This window comes from Atractosteus spatula, chromosome 23 (assembly GCF_055471065.1).
Source record: "Atractosteus spatula isolate fAtrSpa1 chromosome 23, fAtrSpa1.hap1, whole genome shotgun sequence".
NCBI classification, from domain to species: Eukaryota; Metazoa; Chordata; class Actinopteri; order Semionotiformes; family Lepisosteidae; genus Atractosteus; species Atractosteus spatula.
Genome location: NC_142728.1, coordinates 3,476,090 through 3,494,848, shown reverse-complemented (window position 1 = coordinate 3,494,848; position 18,759 = coordinate 3,476,090). Strand labels below are relative to the sequence as shown.

The 18,759-nt window shown below is 42.4% G+C and overlaps 1 protein-coding gene across 1 annotated transcript in view; it reads right to left on the bottom strand.

Moving 5' to 3' along the window:
• Positions 1–18,444, bottom strand: part of LOC148816077 (multiple epidermal growth factor-like domains protein 9) — a 190,068-nt gene extending 171,624 nt beyond the window's left edge. The window contains exon 1 of the mRNA XM_088940606.1: positions 17,728–18,444. Within this exon, the coding sequence (XP_088796732.1) occupies positions 17,728–18,289 (562 nt within the window). The 5' untranslated portion in view covers positions 18,290–18,444. The remainder of the gene's footprint in view (positions 1–17,727) is intronic.
• Positions 18,445–18,759: the final 315 nt, after the last annotated feature.

Below are 18,759 nucleotides of genomic sequence, written 5' to 3'. Positions count from 1 at the left end.
GAGCTGAATGTTAACAGCAGACAGCCCATTCTTAACCACACAGCTTACTCCATCACAACTCAGAGGCACCATGCGAAAGAGGGTAAAGAGGACAAGAGAGGAGATTTCAACCTCTCAGCTCCTGTAAGTATACAGCTGTTACTCCTATCTAACTTGATCATTGAGATGTGTTGCGGTTCTCAGAGATCCAGGTTCAACTATTCAAATTGCATCTTATTAATATTTTTTAGAAAAAAAAAGCTTAGCATCCATGCAATCAAATCTGGAAATAACTTTGTCCTTTATTTAAAGTCAAATTTAAAACACTGCCAAGAAAATTAATGCATACTTAGGCCTGGCATTCATATTCAAGCCCATTAATACAAATTATTCCCCCATAGAGCTAAAGTAGGCCATTATACTGAGCACCAACATTGTATCTGTTAAGAATTAATAACTGGTCATTTGGAATATCAAATGTCTTCATTCTTCAGATTTGTTACAGAACTCTTACATGTTAAAGTTCTGGAGTACTCCTGAGTCTTCTGGTTTTCATTCCAGCCGAGCTCTTAATCACTGAAGCCAATTACTCCTTGTAATTGAATTTCTAGATAACACAGATTATTATGGATGGCACCCTCTCCTATTAAAAAACCATTTACAAAGCACTGAAGTGCATCATAGATGAACATACCTTTCACACATAGGATGTGTAACCACCTGTATTGAGAAATTCTTCAGTTGTGTAACTTTTTAAGAAATTACATTTTAAGAAAGACATGGGTGTTTTTACAAGATTTAGTGGACTTTACAAGATTTAGTGCTCTTATTCTTGTCCAAAACAATTACAGAAAGAAAAATGGTAAAAACTACTAAAAACTAAATTACTGTGAATCTACCATAAGTGGTAATACAATATTTTTTTATATCATGTTTCTCTTCCAAAAAAGACTTCATGAGGGAATTACTCTGTAATATCACTGTTCACATACTACAAGTGATTGTATTAAAGAAAATGTCCTGTATAGCTGATCTCTCAGTCAAGGTGCAAAAGAGAGAGATTTCTACCAACTAGTGCATGAAGGAGGGGAAGCAATTTAACTAAACCTAGTCCTTCAAGCTATTCCACTGGTGTTGAGCAGTACTGTAATACAGGTGATCCTCAAAAACAGAAAACATGACTAATTATTCTCCGTTGACTTTTTTTTCTCAGACTGAAGCTTGATACACACTTAGAAATGAGAATCCTTTCCATTTACTTTTTAGCTCGTGTGGTAAGAGGTAATAAAACTAAAATTGGCAAATAAAAACAGAATCCAAGTGCTAAAGTGTCACAATATTATGTACTGTAAGTCACAGTAATAAGACAACAGGCACTTCTCCACTTTCCACTGCTGATATTTGTCTGCTAAAAAAAAAAAAGACAACTCCTACATTAATGCGCACTCAGAACTGTTTGGCAGTGCGTTCAGTCTTATCAGCAGCTCGTTCAAGACCAGTCCTCCTCCACACCACAAAACCACTTAGAAACATTAGGGCACTGCTACTACATTCACTCATTGTCTGGTATTACACTCCTGGGAACATATACAGAACATTCTCTTCTCACTGCCTGTGACAATAAGCTGGCATCTCAAGCTGTCTGGGTTAAGTTTTTTGCCCACTTTGTGATGAGAAGACATTAGACTCTGACTGCCAAGACTGGCTTCACAAAAACGCTTGTTATATGTTTTTTTTTTAAGATTTGCCGATTAGGGAAACTGCTAACACTGTCTTTCTGCCTGCTGTCCGTTCTACACTTCACTGACATGGAGTGACATTCGTTGGGTCGTGACATTTTGGGAAAATGTGTATATCTAGAATTCTTAACAGAGACCTTGTAAACGGTACTGGAACAATATCATTTCATGTTTCACGATTTATGACCATAATTATATAAAAGAAAGTACAGCTGACAAAACAGAAAATCGTTTTTAAAAGATCATACAATAACTGGCCTGACCTCAGGTGTACAGTATATGCAATAAGATGCTATATTGTAACAGCACACAGAAACTGTGTCTGTGTGTGTCTGTGTGAGCCCTGAGATAGACTGGCATCCCATCCAGGGTGTATCCTGCCTTTTGACCATTGCTTGCCAGGATAGGCTCCGGCTCCCTGGATTCGATAAAGCATTCAGAAACTACGACTAGATAGCCTGACGATGACATCCTGATCATTTCAAATTGATCAAGAGACAAAACGCCTTGAGGCTCATAGGAAAGACCCCACAGAATGGGGAGATCCTGAGCCAGGTGTTAAGTCACGAATTTACCATTCACACCAAACCTTAGATTCCCCTGCAGTACATTCAGATGTGAGGAGGTTTTGGTCCGCATTCCATCAAAAAGAGTCTCCCTGTGCTTCCCAAAAAATTAATGGGAGACAACTTTGCGCAGATGCACAGTTGGCATCAGAGATAATACAAAAGGCTGTTGCAAAAGGGGGAAGATTTATCTCTTACTGCCATTTTCCATTGCTGCTTTTCCTCTCCTGTACAGCCATGATAAATCTTCATACCCCATTCATACTTCTCTGTCCTTTACATAAAAAGCCATTGGTGAAGGCCTGTTCTTCAGCAGTCTCCTCAAAGTGAACAGCTGAGGCAAAAATCACTACTGTACCTCAACATGTCTTGAAGGCAGCAAATGTCTCACTCTATGCCTGCTAAATAAAGCCCCTTTAGAAAGCGGATAATGTGGCTAAGTGTTATCAGTTAGGAAAACGTGGCCTTCACTGAAATAAAGGAAGGACAAAGTGCTTTTTTTTTCCATATTGAGCATGAAGTGAAAGAGGTTTTACGCAGGTTACAGTGTGCTTTTTGTATCTTTCATTGCAAAACATCTAATTCAGATGGCAAGAACACGGGGATTTACTAATCAAGGGACGGCTCATGTGGTCACAAGCGCCCATTAGATCACAGTACCAGATTTGTCAGAATGGTTATTTTAACCCTCTTTGAGTGGCTCCCATGAAGCAGGTTACTCAGAGAAGCAGCAGTTAAAAACAATCAGATGTATACTGGGTTTACAGCACTTCCTTTTCTCTAACCACATGCAAACTGAACTGAAAGTGGCTGCTAGCTCTTGCAGTGTCGATGTCACGGAGGTTCAGCCATGAGCTCTGGGAAGCCGGCAACTCTGCAAACGGCACAATGAAGCCCTCCGCGTGTCTGTCCTTCGCTTGGGCCATTAAAAGCGTAGTTTGTGCGGCTTTCGTTCCCGAAATGTAGTGTCTTCTTTGCTCCGGGTGTGACATCATTCAGCCCCCCTACAATGAGAGACGAGAGTCCTGTGACTCCCTGAAAAAAAGAAGGCACTATATCTTGGGGATGAAAGCTCCTCGGACCTTACTGTCAATGGCACAAAGCAGCGCAGATAAAGCACAAACAAGTGAGACCTGTGTGGTTCTCCTCTGCCATTCTAGGGCTGGGGCTGGGTGAGCTCACATTCCTGCAGAAACAAGCAGCACAAACAGAGTGCTAATGAGGGCAGTGGGTTTCATCGCTTGTGCTGTTCACACAGGGGGGCAACTGTACAGAGCTTTCGTGATGATGGTGAGCTAGAAAAATGATTGCATTTCCTTTTTGTAGCTCATTCCTACCCAATGTGGAATCACGGAGTATTTCTTCACGTTGCACAGCATCAACTCGTCAGTTAGTGATGATGCAGCCCCACCCCCCCTGTACCCATCAGAGCTGTTCATCTGCGACGGGTTTAGAGACAGTAGCAGGAATGAGTCATTTATTGGTGTCACCTTAGGCCAGCAGTTGCTTCAGAAGAGTCAGTTTGTAAGAGTCACTGTTTTGCTGAAAACCACAAGAGTCCTGGCTGACTAATCCAAATCCTACTCCCAGCAGTTATCCAGAAGTTGTGCCACCCTGTTTGGGGAATCCAGGTAAAATCTGATCTCAACTTGTGCTCTGAGTGAGTGTAGTTACTAGCTAAGCAACTTGAGAGCCCCCCCGAGAGAGAAATTTCTAAGGCTGAACTTGTGTTTAGGGTTATAGCCAGAATCTGGATTATTAGCTAGAAGAGCATTCAGTTTATTTATCCACAAAGACTGTAACATGGTTCATGTTTTGAGGGCACAATTTAAGTGACCAACCAAGCACAGTAACTGTGGGGGGAAAAAACACAATAACACCCTAACAATTGAAACTGTGTGCAGGTAGAAGGGAAAGTAGCATATTTTCTTAACCACCTTATAAAATAGCCTCAGAGAGAAAACATGATTTCATCTAGGAAACAAGCCGGGCTTCAGGCTTTATTTTTCACCTTGAACACGGGCTGCTTTGAAAGGGAACAGAAATCAGGAGCAGTGGGAAGTTGGAAACGGAGCAAAGGGTTTCAAAGTCTCCAAAACGCCAAGGAAAAAGGAAAGATAGCTGAACTGCAGTGAGGAACGTTGCACAGTAGGAAGGCAGGCTATGATTTTCCCCCAAGTGCTCACACCCAGGATCTCTGTACAATGCAGTGCACCCTCATGCACACAGCGTCCATAAACCTCCACTGCTACCCAGTACAGTTCTTCTCTCAACTAGTTTTACTGGATAACCATCATTTACAGTATGTATCCAGAGATTATCCATCCTGCTACTGAGCAAACACAAGTAAATCCTGTCCTGCCTTACAGCATGTACAGTACTCCAATGGATTGAACGCCTGGCCTCGTCATTAAATGAAATACAGGTAAACCTGCAGACTTGTGGCTGAACAAACCAGGAAAACAGGTCCTCTCGCAAGAAGAACTAATAAATTATACTTAAACTTAAATATGAGTTTCCAATTCTGTCCTCATTAATTAAAGTTTATTTTTACTCAGAGAACTCCCCAGTCCCTACAGATTCATTCATCTTAAATTCATGACTTCTTCCCTCAACATACTGCGTGGGAGGACAAAACAGTCTCCTGAACAGTTTGCCTCATGGGTAACCAGTTTTCAGCGGTATCCTACCATGTGTTTTGTAAGATACTTTGAAACCAAACCCATCCTCCTTATCCTAATCCCTTGGACTAGAAGTTCCCTTGGAGCACAGCTACATCCTTCTCCAGTACAGGCAACTGTTCTAAAACCACAACAGAGCGAAGTGAGTTGGTATGGTCCTCTCTGGCGCATAGATGCCAATTTTGAAATTAGAGAACTGGCAGATTCAGTTGCTTGTTACTTTATCAGTGGATTAGAAAAAGATTTTCAAGTCATCCCATGATGGCACATGATGAGCTACGATCAATACACTGCTCACAGTTTGATACACAGCATAATTTCATTTACACTGGTTTAGGGTGACTTCAACTTGTTTGGTGCCAACATTTGATGCCAGTCGGTCTACTATAACGGGGAGCTTACTAACATCTGTATCCAGTGCTGTGGAACACACCACAACCACAGTGTGGAGTAGTGACGGGGCTCTGGACTCAAAGGAGGGTTGTGGGTTCAAATCCCAGAGGGGGCACAGCTGTTGTACACCGATTGAAGGTATGACATCTAAATTTGCATCTACCCGCCCTCTTCAAAAGGCTTTCACAAAGCAACCGCAGGAGGTTCCAGAGACTTCACTCCTGAAAAAAGGCTGGAGCTACAGTCTCCTTTGTGTGGGCGGTGAGGTACCAAGAGTTAAGAGACAAATTCAAATGGGCGATGGAAAACTGACTTTTTCAGTCCACACAAAATTTCCACAAAAAAGGGACTTAACTGCAGTAGAAATGGATTTTTATACTATCCTGAAGGGACTTGATTTATTCAAAATAGTGAACCTATTTATAGTACTATATAGACGCTCCACACAAGACTCCTGGTGGAACTGGGGATGTTTTTGTCATGCCTGACATTGATGCCAAGGGCACTGAACTGGAAAAAGGTTTTACATAATCTTGTGTGAAATCCTGTGAATCACTGACAGAGGATATGATAGATGCTTCCCCACATGTACATCTTTCACTCGCGCACACAGAGAGCACAAAGCAATCAGGCAGTTTTTGCAGGCACTGGTTTTAGTCCTGGTGGCACAGCATTATACTGATATCCTAGCAGACACACAGTTGACAACCTTAATTACTGGTAATAAGTCTTTCAGTGAGGCAAAGGCATCGTTTAAGGACAGAAGCATTTATCACCCAATTTATTCAGTTCTGTGTTGCACAACAGATTAAACTGTTATTGATCCCGCCAGCTAACTTCTTAAAGATTCAACAGGAAACACCAGCAAAATTTTAATTAGGCTGGTATGAGATACAGGCATGATAGACACAGGTGTTAATCTGATGCTTTGGAAGATCGAGCAGCCCTATGCCACCACACTCAGAGTGGCGCCGAAAAACACCCTTTCAGCCCAATCAGGACCAATACCATCAGGACAGGTTTCCTCTAATGTATTCAATTTCCCCAAAATTAAACTGTAAAAAAAAAACCCCAAACTGATCTGCAACCAAAACCTTTTTTCTTTTTTTTTTTACAGGGCTTACAGTTTGGTGTTTAACCGAGCCAAATGCTCTTCTTTTTTTGATGCAAAACAAGTAACAGCCGAACAGAATAAAAAGCAACAGAGAAAGGTGCCCAGCCACAACCAATTCTGCAAAAACATCATTTTTATTATGGACTGCAGGGCAGTGGATACACCTACGTACTCCCTCCTTAGCACAGCTGTGACAGTTAAATATCAAAGTCCTTTTACCTTACGTCACTGCAGAAAACACAGCTGAAAAGTAAAGGCAGTAAAAGGTAACGGCAGAATACATGGTTGTAATCCATCCATAAATGATAGACAAAAGAAAACCGGAACTCATTTAGCAGAGATTTGTGTGGAGTAAGCAAAATACTGAAACAACATGCTGTGCTTGTGCTTTAATACACTGGATCACTGCCTGAGGAGCTATTTGTGGGTTTACAGTCCTGCATGTTCTTTAGTTCCTTTGATTTTCTTATAACAAGTCAGCCCACAGTACCTGTCATTTCCGAAAAGGAGATGTTTAGAAAGTGATATTCCTGCAAAACGACTTCCATGCCAAAACTGCGAAATAGCAATGTCAACTATATTTCACCCCACAGAGTTCAACAAGGAGCGTTACCTCGAATGTTCTTCTCAAGAATTACCTTTGAAGGAATCACAAACGCTAACACCTTGATTTGCATCTTTGGTGCTCGCCTGTCTTCTCAATACCTCATAACACCGAGAAGATGGCTTAAGCCATAGAGCTGCTTACATTATTATACTATGCAACAGCTCACTGACTAATGAACCTCTACTAGTGCTGTTTAACCCTGTTGAATCATAGCACGAGGCATCTCGCACTACGACGGGATTTCATACATTATCTCTCATGCAAACCCTCCACCCAGTGTTTCATTCCAAATGTCAATTACTGTTATGCAAATGCTTTAAAAAAGGCTTTTTTCTGCCAAGCTGAAACACAGATCAAATTGGGAACGGTGTACAACTTTGTCATGCAGAGCCCAGCCCACGCAAACTGAAAAGCAATCAAAACTGACTGCCATTTTTGCCATAGTTTTCCGCCTCCGCTGAGTCAAGCAGAACACAGATCTCGTTTTAGAACTGATGCTCTCTATCCTTCCATTTCCATTGGCTACTTGAGCCAGAAATAGCTGCATGTGAACGGCGCCATTTGTTTTCTTTAAGGATTGAAAATACCTCAGAAAGCAGTTGGTTTTGATTTAATCAGAATATGCTAATTCCTCAATTGCTGATAGAAATCCAATTTGCAGGTCTTTTTTTTGTGCTCGATTTAACTTGTTTTTTTCAAAGCAAATTAGATTTCTCAGACAAAAGCTCTGCAATGCAAAAAGACATTTTGCTGATTTTAGATAATTTTGCTTCAGAAATTGCATTATATCAAAATAAACCGTTTGGAAGCTGTCAGTTTATTTCCCCTAGTCTTTCAAAAAACATAACATCATCTTGTGTATATAGACTGCTTATTGAATTATTAAAGAGTGGTAGGTTCTATAGAGATGACCCTTCCTGTCCAAAATAGTGGGAATAGTCAAGCAAGTGGTATGTTCCATGATTCGTAAGGCCTGTAAAGCAGTAGCAGACCAGGCTCCTGAGTGTTCTGTGCTGTGGGAAAGAAATCAGATATAAGTGACCGCCCAAGAGATATAACACATGTGGCCTCTGGTTCATCACTGAAGGTAACTGCAGGTTTGGCTAGTTTCTCGTTATAGGAAATCTTAGGGGTTTAAGGTCAATGAAAAAACACCTAGTCGGTAGCACAAATTGGGATATACAGTAACACGCTACCAAATTGCCACACAGATTTCAAACAGAGCTGTGCCTGCTGCTTGCTGAGTGGTCCCCGATTTCCACGGACATCTGAAAATCCACTGATGGTCTTGCTACACCCCTACTGTATATAATTATAACTTCCAGCCGGCAACCTTCCAGCCACAGGCGTAGATCCTAAGCCACAGAGCCACCGCTCCGCCCCTCTGGACCAGAAGTTCAAAATCACTGCCTCAGTATGGTGACCGGATGTGACCGAGTCAAAGCTGGTCACTGCACTGCACTGCACTGTTGGCGAGAATAGGATTGTTCCCCTGGGGTCCTGGCTAAATTTTGCTTTGCTCTTGGGCAATCTGGCCTCCCTCAATTTAACCGTTGATAAATTGGGGATGAAATGGGATGGGTTCTGGATGGGTTCCCTCATATATTCGAAGTGCTTTGGGATGCATCTGGATAAAAACCACAAATTAAGTAGCTATTTTAATGAAAGCCTTGCTAGTCCATGTGTTCTGTTTTTGTGGTAGGGCAGCGAATAACATACACAATATGTACAACCATTCTCTCCTGGGAAGAACACACCACTTGTACAGTGCACCCCAACACACATGAAACTTTGCTCTTCTGCGCTTCTTATTAAACCTCATTCAACCACAAAGCCGGGGATCCATGAGGGAACATAAAAACCTTTCTAGATAACAGATAATATTGTTCCCAGTGAAAAGAAACAGACGCCTAAATTGAAGGCGAGATATGTATTATTCTAGTGGGAAATTAAGCACTTCGTACATCTGCATGAGCCATTCCAAGAGACACGCTGGGGGACCTAATAAGAAAAACGAAATGCAAAGCACACCACCCTGAGCATGAGGTAGGGCTCGACTCCAATACAAGAAATAAGAAGACTATGTGACAAACAAAAACGAAGCTCCTGTCTCACTGCTACTGTTGGCTAAAGGAGAACTGGGCTGCATTCTCAGAAACAGGCTTCAAGAGGCTGGAAAAAGGCTTCTGCTGCTTTTAACAAAGATCTAACGACATGACAAAAATGCAAAAAGGCTGCTTCAGTTTCATATACCGCTATATTGGCTTAACGCATTATGTTTTAACAGGACTGTGTTTCTGGCACTCTCCCATTTGTGACAAAACATCTTTCTCAGGGGGTTTTGGGGTCCAAAAGCTGAATTGACACACAGCAAAAAAAAAGTCCCTTATGATTAAAGAAACATGCTGTATATGTACACCAGGATATGCAAGCTTCTAAAGTAATGATACAACATAGTGTGATGCATAGTATTTGACTTCGTTATAGTGCAGTAATTTTTTACACAGGCACTAACAATGTTCCATTAATGGTATATGGCAAGGGCTGGATTTTACTTTCCCCCAAAAAAGAATAAAGCACTTAACTCGGCACACATTCCTTTTTTTGCACACCTGCACTGCTGCTTAAATACACCCACATGTGACAATTATCTCAACAGAAATAATGCAAATGATCAACTCGGATTGGATTGTGGCGAAGCAAGAAGAGGACAGGAAGTGTTTTTGGCCAAATTAAACTAACAATCTTGTTCAGCGTTGGCTGATTTCTGCCAATTTGCACCGGCACTGTAGCGGCATAATTCTGTCCATTTAATATTTGTAGCTTAATAAAGCGCTTCCAGTTCCCTTTTTTTCTCCACTTTGATTAAACATTCTCTTCATCTCTTTGTTGCTGTTAGATGTATATACCAGGGAACACTGCGGGGATGTGTAAACTCAAACTTGAACAAATTCTCCCAGAATGCAAGTGAAAGGGTATCATTCTGGTTCATGTGCGCCAAGGCCAGCATCTTCAAGGCTATGAAAATGTTACTAAACCCTTCTACCCCTGGCTTGTTGCTTACTGTTATTTCCTTGGCACTAGCAGGACTGTCAAACAAATATTTTGAACTGAACAGTCCTCAAAAGCTAACACGCATTGACTACGAGTTTTGTAACTCTGTCCCATGGGGGTGCAATGTCTGTTCTACAGTCCAGTACAAGGCTTCAGGCACTGGACGGGAATCAGAATGGCCATGAGCTGAGAGAAGCTGTGCTTCATGGTCTCCTCTGAAGAGCAGCACTGACCTCTGTCTCACCCCTGCATTTATCAGCAGGTAGGGTTCTATTTATTTCAGAATCTACTGATTCAGTGGCACGTTGATGGATCAGAAGGAACTTTAATGAGAAAAAGCCAGGCATTTGAATACCAAATGACAAACAAAAAAAGCTTTAATGGTCTTTTCCATTGAGCGGTAATTGCATCACTCATGCATTTTTTCCTCCACTTTCGAAGACAATTTAAATAATTGTGATTTTTTTTCTAAAGAGCATTCATTTGAATAAAAATCACAGAGCAAACAGCCCTTCAGGCAGAGGCAGACGAGCCACAAGCTGCAAGTGGTTCAGAAACAGGAAAGCAGATTACCTTATTACTCGGGGGTTTGGCCAATACTGCTTGCAGTCATCAAAACTTTTACAATTGGCCTCTTTATCTATTGATCGGAAATTCAAAAACACCCATGGAAGATACTGTCCCAAAAGACTAATTTATTTCTATAACAGTATTTTCCCACTTCTGCCGGGCACAGAAAGGAGGTATTCAATATAGATTTTGGACACCGTTACTCTGAGCTTTATACCTTGTGATAACATTTTTTTTAAAAAAAAAACCTTGTGCACAGAAGATCTTCTTTTCAAGAATGCTGGCCAGTCTTCCTCTGCAGCTGCGATCCCCCGACTTGTGAACAATACCGCTGTGTCAGCCAACCTGAGCCTGTAACCAGCTTATTGAAAACAAAATATCTATGCTTTATATACACAGGTGTTGTGAGTAAATATACTGAAGTAACGACAGCACAAGGCAGAGTTATTTGGAGTGATTCGGGATGCCTCTTGGAATTCTTCACCTTATCCACTGCATTAATGACTAGAAGAGCTTGCCTTAGCCATGCCTCTGTTATCATGAATTTAAATAGAATATAGTGGGTCATACAGGAAATAAGGCACACAGGCTTTCAATAAGGGACTTGGTTTTAAAAATCTGCAGCGCTAGGGGGACATGCGCTGTGCTGTCACAAAGCTTTCATTTTCCCTGTTCTATCTGCTTGATTGTTCAGCCCGCGACAGCAGGTGTTAAAATGCAACATCAGCACACCTGTCCCAAAGCAAATCTAGATTGTGCGCGTGGAACAGTGCTAAAAGTTCAAGTTTAATAGGCCTTTTCTGAAAAATATTCCCCACCCCCCCGCGCATACGCAACCAGTTTCAAAGGATTCTTAAGACGGCGAGAAAGATTACAAACTGGGAGAGGCCAACTAGTGCTTTCGGTGGTTACTAGGTATCTCATCTCAGGGTCTGATCCAGCCCTTTCTCAAAAGAAACGAGGGGACAGGCTTCGGCAATGGGGCTTGTTTCATACTCCCACATCCCTTTGTGTAAAGATACACAGTTCTCAATGCACTTCCACTTCCTCTTGAGGCTCAAGCAGGGAGCGGCGCCAGCCTGCGTGGGCTGCCAGGGAGCGGGTGAAGGTTTATCCCACGTTGACAGGGAGAGTGGCACCACGTCCCAGCTGGGGAGCCTTCTTCGGTTTCCTCTTGTGCCGCCTGGGTCACGCTCCATCGCTCATCCTGCCGAAATCTGCTGGGCCAACAGTGGCGATGACTAAGGAGGATTGCGACTGCTTGTATCGGGTCCTCTTTGTAGTCCTCTCAAGACTAAAAGGGTTCAGTTCCTGCAGCCCGTCAGTGCGAAACATTCCCATAAGCCCTGGACTGTATCTCCTCCAGTGATTCAACTTTAAAGGAACAGGTGTTATTAGTGCAGGGAATGCTAGAGGCCACAAATAGTAGTGAATACTTTACAATCTTACCAAAGATCTAGGTGAGCTCCTCTTATTGGTAACCTATCTTATTAATTTCACATCTACATTACAGCTGATGGCTCTGACTGCTGTGTGGCACTCCTGTATAAACTGAGCCAGGGTCTACGTTTCTGCTCTTATTATGGTGTAGCAGTACTACATTAAGCACTTGGCCTGTAAACTCTTGACTGTTTTTTGTCCCCCTTGTTCTTCCACAGGAGTTAAGCAGATCAAGAATTTCCCAGCATGCTTCTGGGCACACATGGAATCCACAGAGCTTAAGATGCTGTTTCAGCAAGTGCACGTATGTACCACTCGTGACCTTATAATCACACATCAAAGACGCTGATCTTGAGGACGGAAAAAAAAAACTACAGCTACAATGTGATCAAGCCCCAGGACATCGCTTCCCCATTGTCCTCGCCTAGAATCTGCGGTGAACACAGAAATGTCTTTGTCATTAAAAACCGAGGATCAGCTGGTCCCAGCGTTTGCCAGAAATCCCAACTGAGCAGGTAACCTTGTATTGTGTCGAGGAAGATGCCCTGACTGACCTTCGTCATATATTTGAATTTGAATAGGTCTGAATCACTGGCTTCTAAGAAAATCCCTCTGGACTGCTAAACCAGGGGACACTCAATCTTCAGTTCTCTCTTCCTCATTTGACTGGTTTGCCAAAAAAAAAAATCTTCAATGTTATCCAAGAACCGTTTCTATCCAATGTTCCCTTCCACCTTTGATTCCCAAGGCACTGGGAATCCGATAATTGTTGTTTGGAAAGGAAGACTTGATGATAAAATTGAAATATCAGCACTGTCTTGAATCACAGTAGATTCAGAGGCCTTTCTCTCATTCTGTTTTGCCTTAACGAGAAACCGGCTGTTTCACAGAGCGAGGAATAAGACTGCTGATCAACAAGACCGTGATGTGACCCTTCTTTCTCTCCGTCATTGATGAATTCACGTCTGTGGCCCTAGGCATTCACCTGCATGCTTTGGTTCGGTGTTCTAGAGAGTGGGAATCTGGAATCCTGGTTTTTTTGGCAGTTCCTTAATTTAATGGCCACCAAACTGTCACAATAAGTACCTTTAGCAAGATGTTAGAAGGGAGACGATATCTACCCCATAACCAGTCAGCAAACAATGTTCAAGAATAGACCATGCAGAATCCGATCAATCAATGGGTTAATCCCGTCTCAGTTACTCGAAGGAAGACTGAGCAGATTTTCATATGCACAAAATTGAAAACATGAATTGTGTACAGGAACAGCTTGGACTCTGAAGAGCAGCCGAACAAGAAGTTTTGATCCTATCCAGATGCTCCTACATATTCCAGGAAAGCAAAGCTAACAATGAGCCACAATAGTTTTTGTTTTTTTTTTATTTTACACATCTGTTCATAGCATAGTTTTGGGAGCCCTGATTCAATCCACAGAAGGGCTCTCAGAATCAAACCACTCCACTGACATCTTAGATTTTTATTGGCTTGAAAAATACACCCGGAGGGAAAGGGAAAAAGGTTAAATGTAACAAAATCCCACTTAAAAAGCACTGGGCATCTCGAAGGATTATTAACACCCAATCACCTCTAGCAGAATGCATCACATGGTGGCTTCTCATTCACCAATGATGTAACTGGAATGGTGGCCCTTTGGCTCAGCTTGTAGAAAAGAGTTTTCCTTTGTTATTTGTTCCCAGTCAAAAAGTTACTTTTTCTGCTCCCCAAAATAGTTTTCGCAACCGAGTTAAAATAAGTTAAAATCTTCCTTCTTTCATGTCGGTGTGCCTGTTAATCAAGTCACATCAGTGGTCCGAAATGCAAATAAGTTTGGGAAAATGTATATGCTTTTTAAAACCCCCTTTTTTTTGGATTCAAGGTATTGGGATAACTATTTTTGGAGCTTCAGTTGAGCAAAAGAAAAGAGACTTAATAATGCTTCACAGAGTCGCTACTTTTTTTTTTATTAAAAATTTGAATATGGCTGGAATGGAATGAGATTGTTCTGAGACTCCAGTTTAAGGCCAGTGAGCAATGCTCGCTCCAAACAGACAAAGGAAAAAAAAACAGCTTAAGAGAGTGTGAGAGAGACCGGACTGCAGTAAAAAAAAAAAACGTTTCTCTTTGTAAGGGAAATGTTTTATCCACTAAACAGCAATTGTTTCCCAGCCTGCGGACACCACTGTATTCATCCTTTGCAACACAGCAGAAACCGTACTCCACGATAAATACTCCTGACAAAACCCCTTCGCTGCTCAAACAGTTTAAAAAGCAAACCAAAATGAGCTTTCCGTTTGAGACGGTTTACTGACAACTGGATTTAAATGACTGTGAATATCCCTTCAGCGGCAGTTTCCAACACCACTACATGTTATTGAGCTAAGATAATCACTCTGAGTCAAGTGTTCTTTGTTGTTAAGGAACAGCTCCACTCAGATGGTGTTAATTAAGTTATTGAAAGTACTATTGCATATCAATACTATAGTCTCAATAATGATTACACTACTAAAGTGATTTCCTATACAGTACAGCTTAAAAGCTTAAATTTTTGTTTTAAAACTCAAAGTAACATCCATAATATGAACAGCAGGTTTTGAATGCCGGACATTAATATGCATTCAAAACTGCATTAAATACCTGTTCCTGTATTATGTAATCCATTGACACCGTGATTATTTTAATATGTTTAATTTTGGAGTGAGTCATGTAACCCAGCAGATGACAGACTGAATTCTTTTGTCATCACTTTCCAAAGTCACCACATGTAAAAAGCTGTCCTGCTTCTAGCAGTTAAAACGACATCTCGGTATCGACCCAGTAAAATGATCAGAACTGCAAAAAGCAACTGTATTCCTGGAGCTAGGAGAAACGTGGAAGACTTAGAAAACAAAAAATACAAAAGGAAAGCAACAACCTCAAGGAATACATAAAAGCAATGAACAAAGACATCCCTTTGATCCCTTATTAGATTGTAATTCATGATGAACAGACAGTACGGTTCTGAACACAGGCAGTGGGCAATTTATTGTACTTGTGGGTCATGTATAGGATACATCAAACAGATACGGTATGCAGAACTTAAACGTCAAATTTATCTGGAGAAGCAAACAAAGAAAATGCCAACAAGCATTGCATATGCACGTTTTGTAGCCCCAAAACCACCGACAGGTAAATCAACAGCACAGTGCGGCCTAATTGCATGAAACAAATAAATCAACAGCGACTTCTTCAGAGAACCAGTTTGTACAGGAATTCCAGCTTGTTACTGTCTGGGTTCATCTGGTCACTTTTAGTACAGTATGTCACCACAATCTCTAGAGAGGACACTAAAAACGTCAGAAGAAAAACGGTATTGCTCCAGGGTATTACATTAGTTTGAGGTTGAAATGTGTTTGCATCCCTTCCTGTAAATGTGTGTGTTCTGCATGCTTCAATATTGTCTTACCCCCTTTAGGACAGCAGATTCTGTTTACGGATGGAGACCAGTAGAGAACACGTCTGATTGCTCTGGTCTTTAAGAGGGTACTGTGAAAACACCAGCCCAGTGACAATTCCCCTGATGAGCACAAAATGTAGCTCTTCCTGAATTCATTGCAGATTGAACTAGAACTCGTAATGTACAGTAGCTAGACTACAGCACCAGCCATAAACAAAAGGAGAATGAAGTCTCTCTGCACATACTGTACTGCACAATCATGTGAACTATAATTAAAACTACTATAAAAACATGAAAATATTTTACATTTAAATGTCTTAATCTTAATCACACCACAACAAAATCTTATGAGGGATGTCAATTGTGCTGGTGGGGGGAGAATATCTATAATGGAGCCAATAAGTGGGGAAAACAAGTCACTCACATAAAGATACAGCAGGACACAGATGAATCTTGTATGAAAAAATACTGATACTCAGAAAAGCTTACAGTATCCTACATTCTGAACATGCTATAGACAAGAGATACAGTATGTACTGTATACTGTGTGTGTTGTATCTTATAGGGGCTTTGTCTCCTGCTCTTAAAGGTACAGGGATCGTTATACATTGAGAGGCTCAGATTAATGCAAGCTCCGGACTACACAATGCTCAGTTTAGAAGGTACCACTGACTGACTGGAAGGAGTTAATTCCAGGGAAGATTCTCCCTAAATCTTCTGATTTGGAGAGTGATGTTTCTTTACACACATCAAACAGACTTGAATATGCTAGCCTGAGTTCAAAACTACCAACCTTCTGGAAAATGTGTGCAGGTGACAGTGCCGTGCACAGTCTCCCAACTGTATAGTAGCAGAATCGTTAAGACTAACCATTTACGCACCATGCGCCCCAATAAGGCACCGTCTTTAGAGCTAATGTACAGTATACAGTCGCAACACTACTGAACTACGCGAAATAGGGAACATTTGGGGGAAAGGGAGCGATCTGGCTTTGCAACATCAGCATTTTTAGATGTCACTGGGGTCATTTAACAAAGCGCGGTTTTGGAGTTCTTCGCATTGATTTTACAGACAATCGATCCTTCTGTGATCGCTTTGATGAGAAACCGGAATGATAAGCTGCTCTGGGAGAGCCTGTGCGCTGTGCTCCAGCCTGTAGCTGGAGAATTACAGTACCTGCGCTGTCCCCCCACCAGCCGAGCCCACTGCCTGTAGCGGTAGCCAACACAAAGGCGCCCTCTCGCCCCAAATTCCATCAGGCACCAGTGCTCTATACCATCAATCCATAGGGTGAAAAGAAATAACGTTTCATATAGGAATAACAGGTCATATACATGTACAATGAACACGTAATATTTTACTGTTTCTACATCAGATGGATAACTGTTAATGAAAAGTATTTTTTTTTATCCTGCCTTTTCAGTACTGCCTGCGCTGGGTTGTTATCGACATAGCGCCCAACGCGTCTAGTACAACCTCGCAAGAAATCGATTTTTTTTAACGTGCAAACTAAAGAGAGGATCTTAATATTACTCATTACTTCTGTGGTGGCATTTTCATCAAACATCAGGTGCTGCTCGGTGCTTGGCGCGAACTGTTACGATCCATATTAAATCAAACCCCCTATTTCTAGACCCTTTTGTCGATAGGCTTTCATCTGTCGCTGTTCTCTACAGCTACCCTTGCTCCAGCGGAGACATTTGCACACACACAAAACAAAATCGATAAAGCACTGTCATTTAAAAAGCAGAGGGAAGTTTGAAGTGGTTTTACTCAAGTTCACTCAGCTGTGAGCTCTCACCCGACAAATGTTTCTTTTTTTTTTTTGTTCTTGTCCTGTCTGCAAACTAACTGTATCAGCGGCGACGGACGCGGCGTTTCAAACCGAAACCCTTTTCGTTACTCTTTAACAATAAACAAGTCACAGAGCTGTCAAGTGCGATGCGGCTTATATACTATATAGATATATTGCCACGTAGAGCGCAGGGCTACGAAACGGTGGATACACTACCGCAAATAACAGAAACTATTGGAGTTGCAATTTCTCCTTTCATTTTTCATGCAAAAGAAACAACGAGCACTTCTTTTCTCCCCTTTCACCAGCTGAACTGGTGTCGTCTCCCTTCACCCCCCTTGTGCAAGCTCGCTCACCTGGTTTCCTCATCTCTGTGGTGGCGGCAGGTGCGCTGGTAGTGCCCCGTGTCTGCAAACTGGTAGCCCTGTCAGTGGCAGGGGACGCGGTGGTTCGCACTACCGGGGCACCGGTGGTTGACCGTGTTGTAGAGGTTGGGGTGCTGGCAGTCGCTCCTACTAACTCCGCCGTGGTTACTTTCCTCGCGGTTGTAGGCACCATAGTGGACAACGGGGATGCAGCCGTGGAAAAAGCTGGAGTTGCTGCTCCCGCTGTCGTGGTGGTGGTGGTGTGGACCGGGGTGGCTTTCGCGGTGGTGAGAGTGGTTTGAACCGGCGTGGGGGCTAGTGTGGGAAAAATATTCCGGTCCTCCGGGAGGTGGTTGGGGATTGTCGCGCTGGACGCTTCCACGGAAAGCTGGGAAACAGCATTGTATTCCACTCCAGAAGGGCTTGCATGGCTGGCCTGGACCGAAGGTGCAGCTTCAATTAACCCAACACTGAACAGCAAAAGCAATTCCAGAGCCGGGGTTCCTAACATCATTGTAGGTCTGCACTTCATGCTCCAGTTTTCATTCTCCATGAACCAGGTGCTTTACGTGGACAGTGTGTTGTCAGGTGGCCTCCCCCCCCACCACGCCTCTCTCTCGCCGAGAGGCTAACTGCACACTTTTCCACTGGGTCTGGTGGGAAGTCCTCCGCCGTCTTCTCTCTAGGCAACTCTTCCCCCGAATGACAGCCGGGCTTCTTACTCTACTACCTGCCCTCTCAACCGATCTCCCCCGAGGAAATTCCCAACGGATTGAAACGCTTCGCAGCCAATGGCGAGTGAAGGGGGCGGGTACATGGGGGGGTTTAATTAGGGTTGTCAACGAATTAGATCGAGGAGGGGGCGTGGTCACACTAACAGCCATGGTAGGTTGTCCAAGAATTACTATATGGTGTCATTCATTGCCCAAAGAGCTCCACTTGTCACACCCTCCCCCAGTTGCACAGAGACAAAGGTTTTCACGCTATTAGACCAAGGTGTTTGCTGTTCATACATATTGGAAC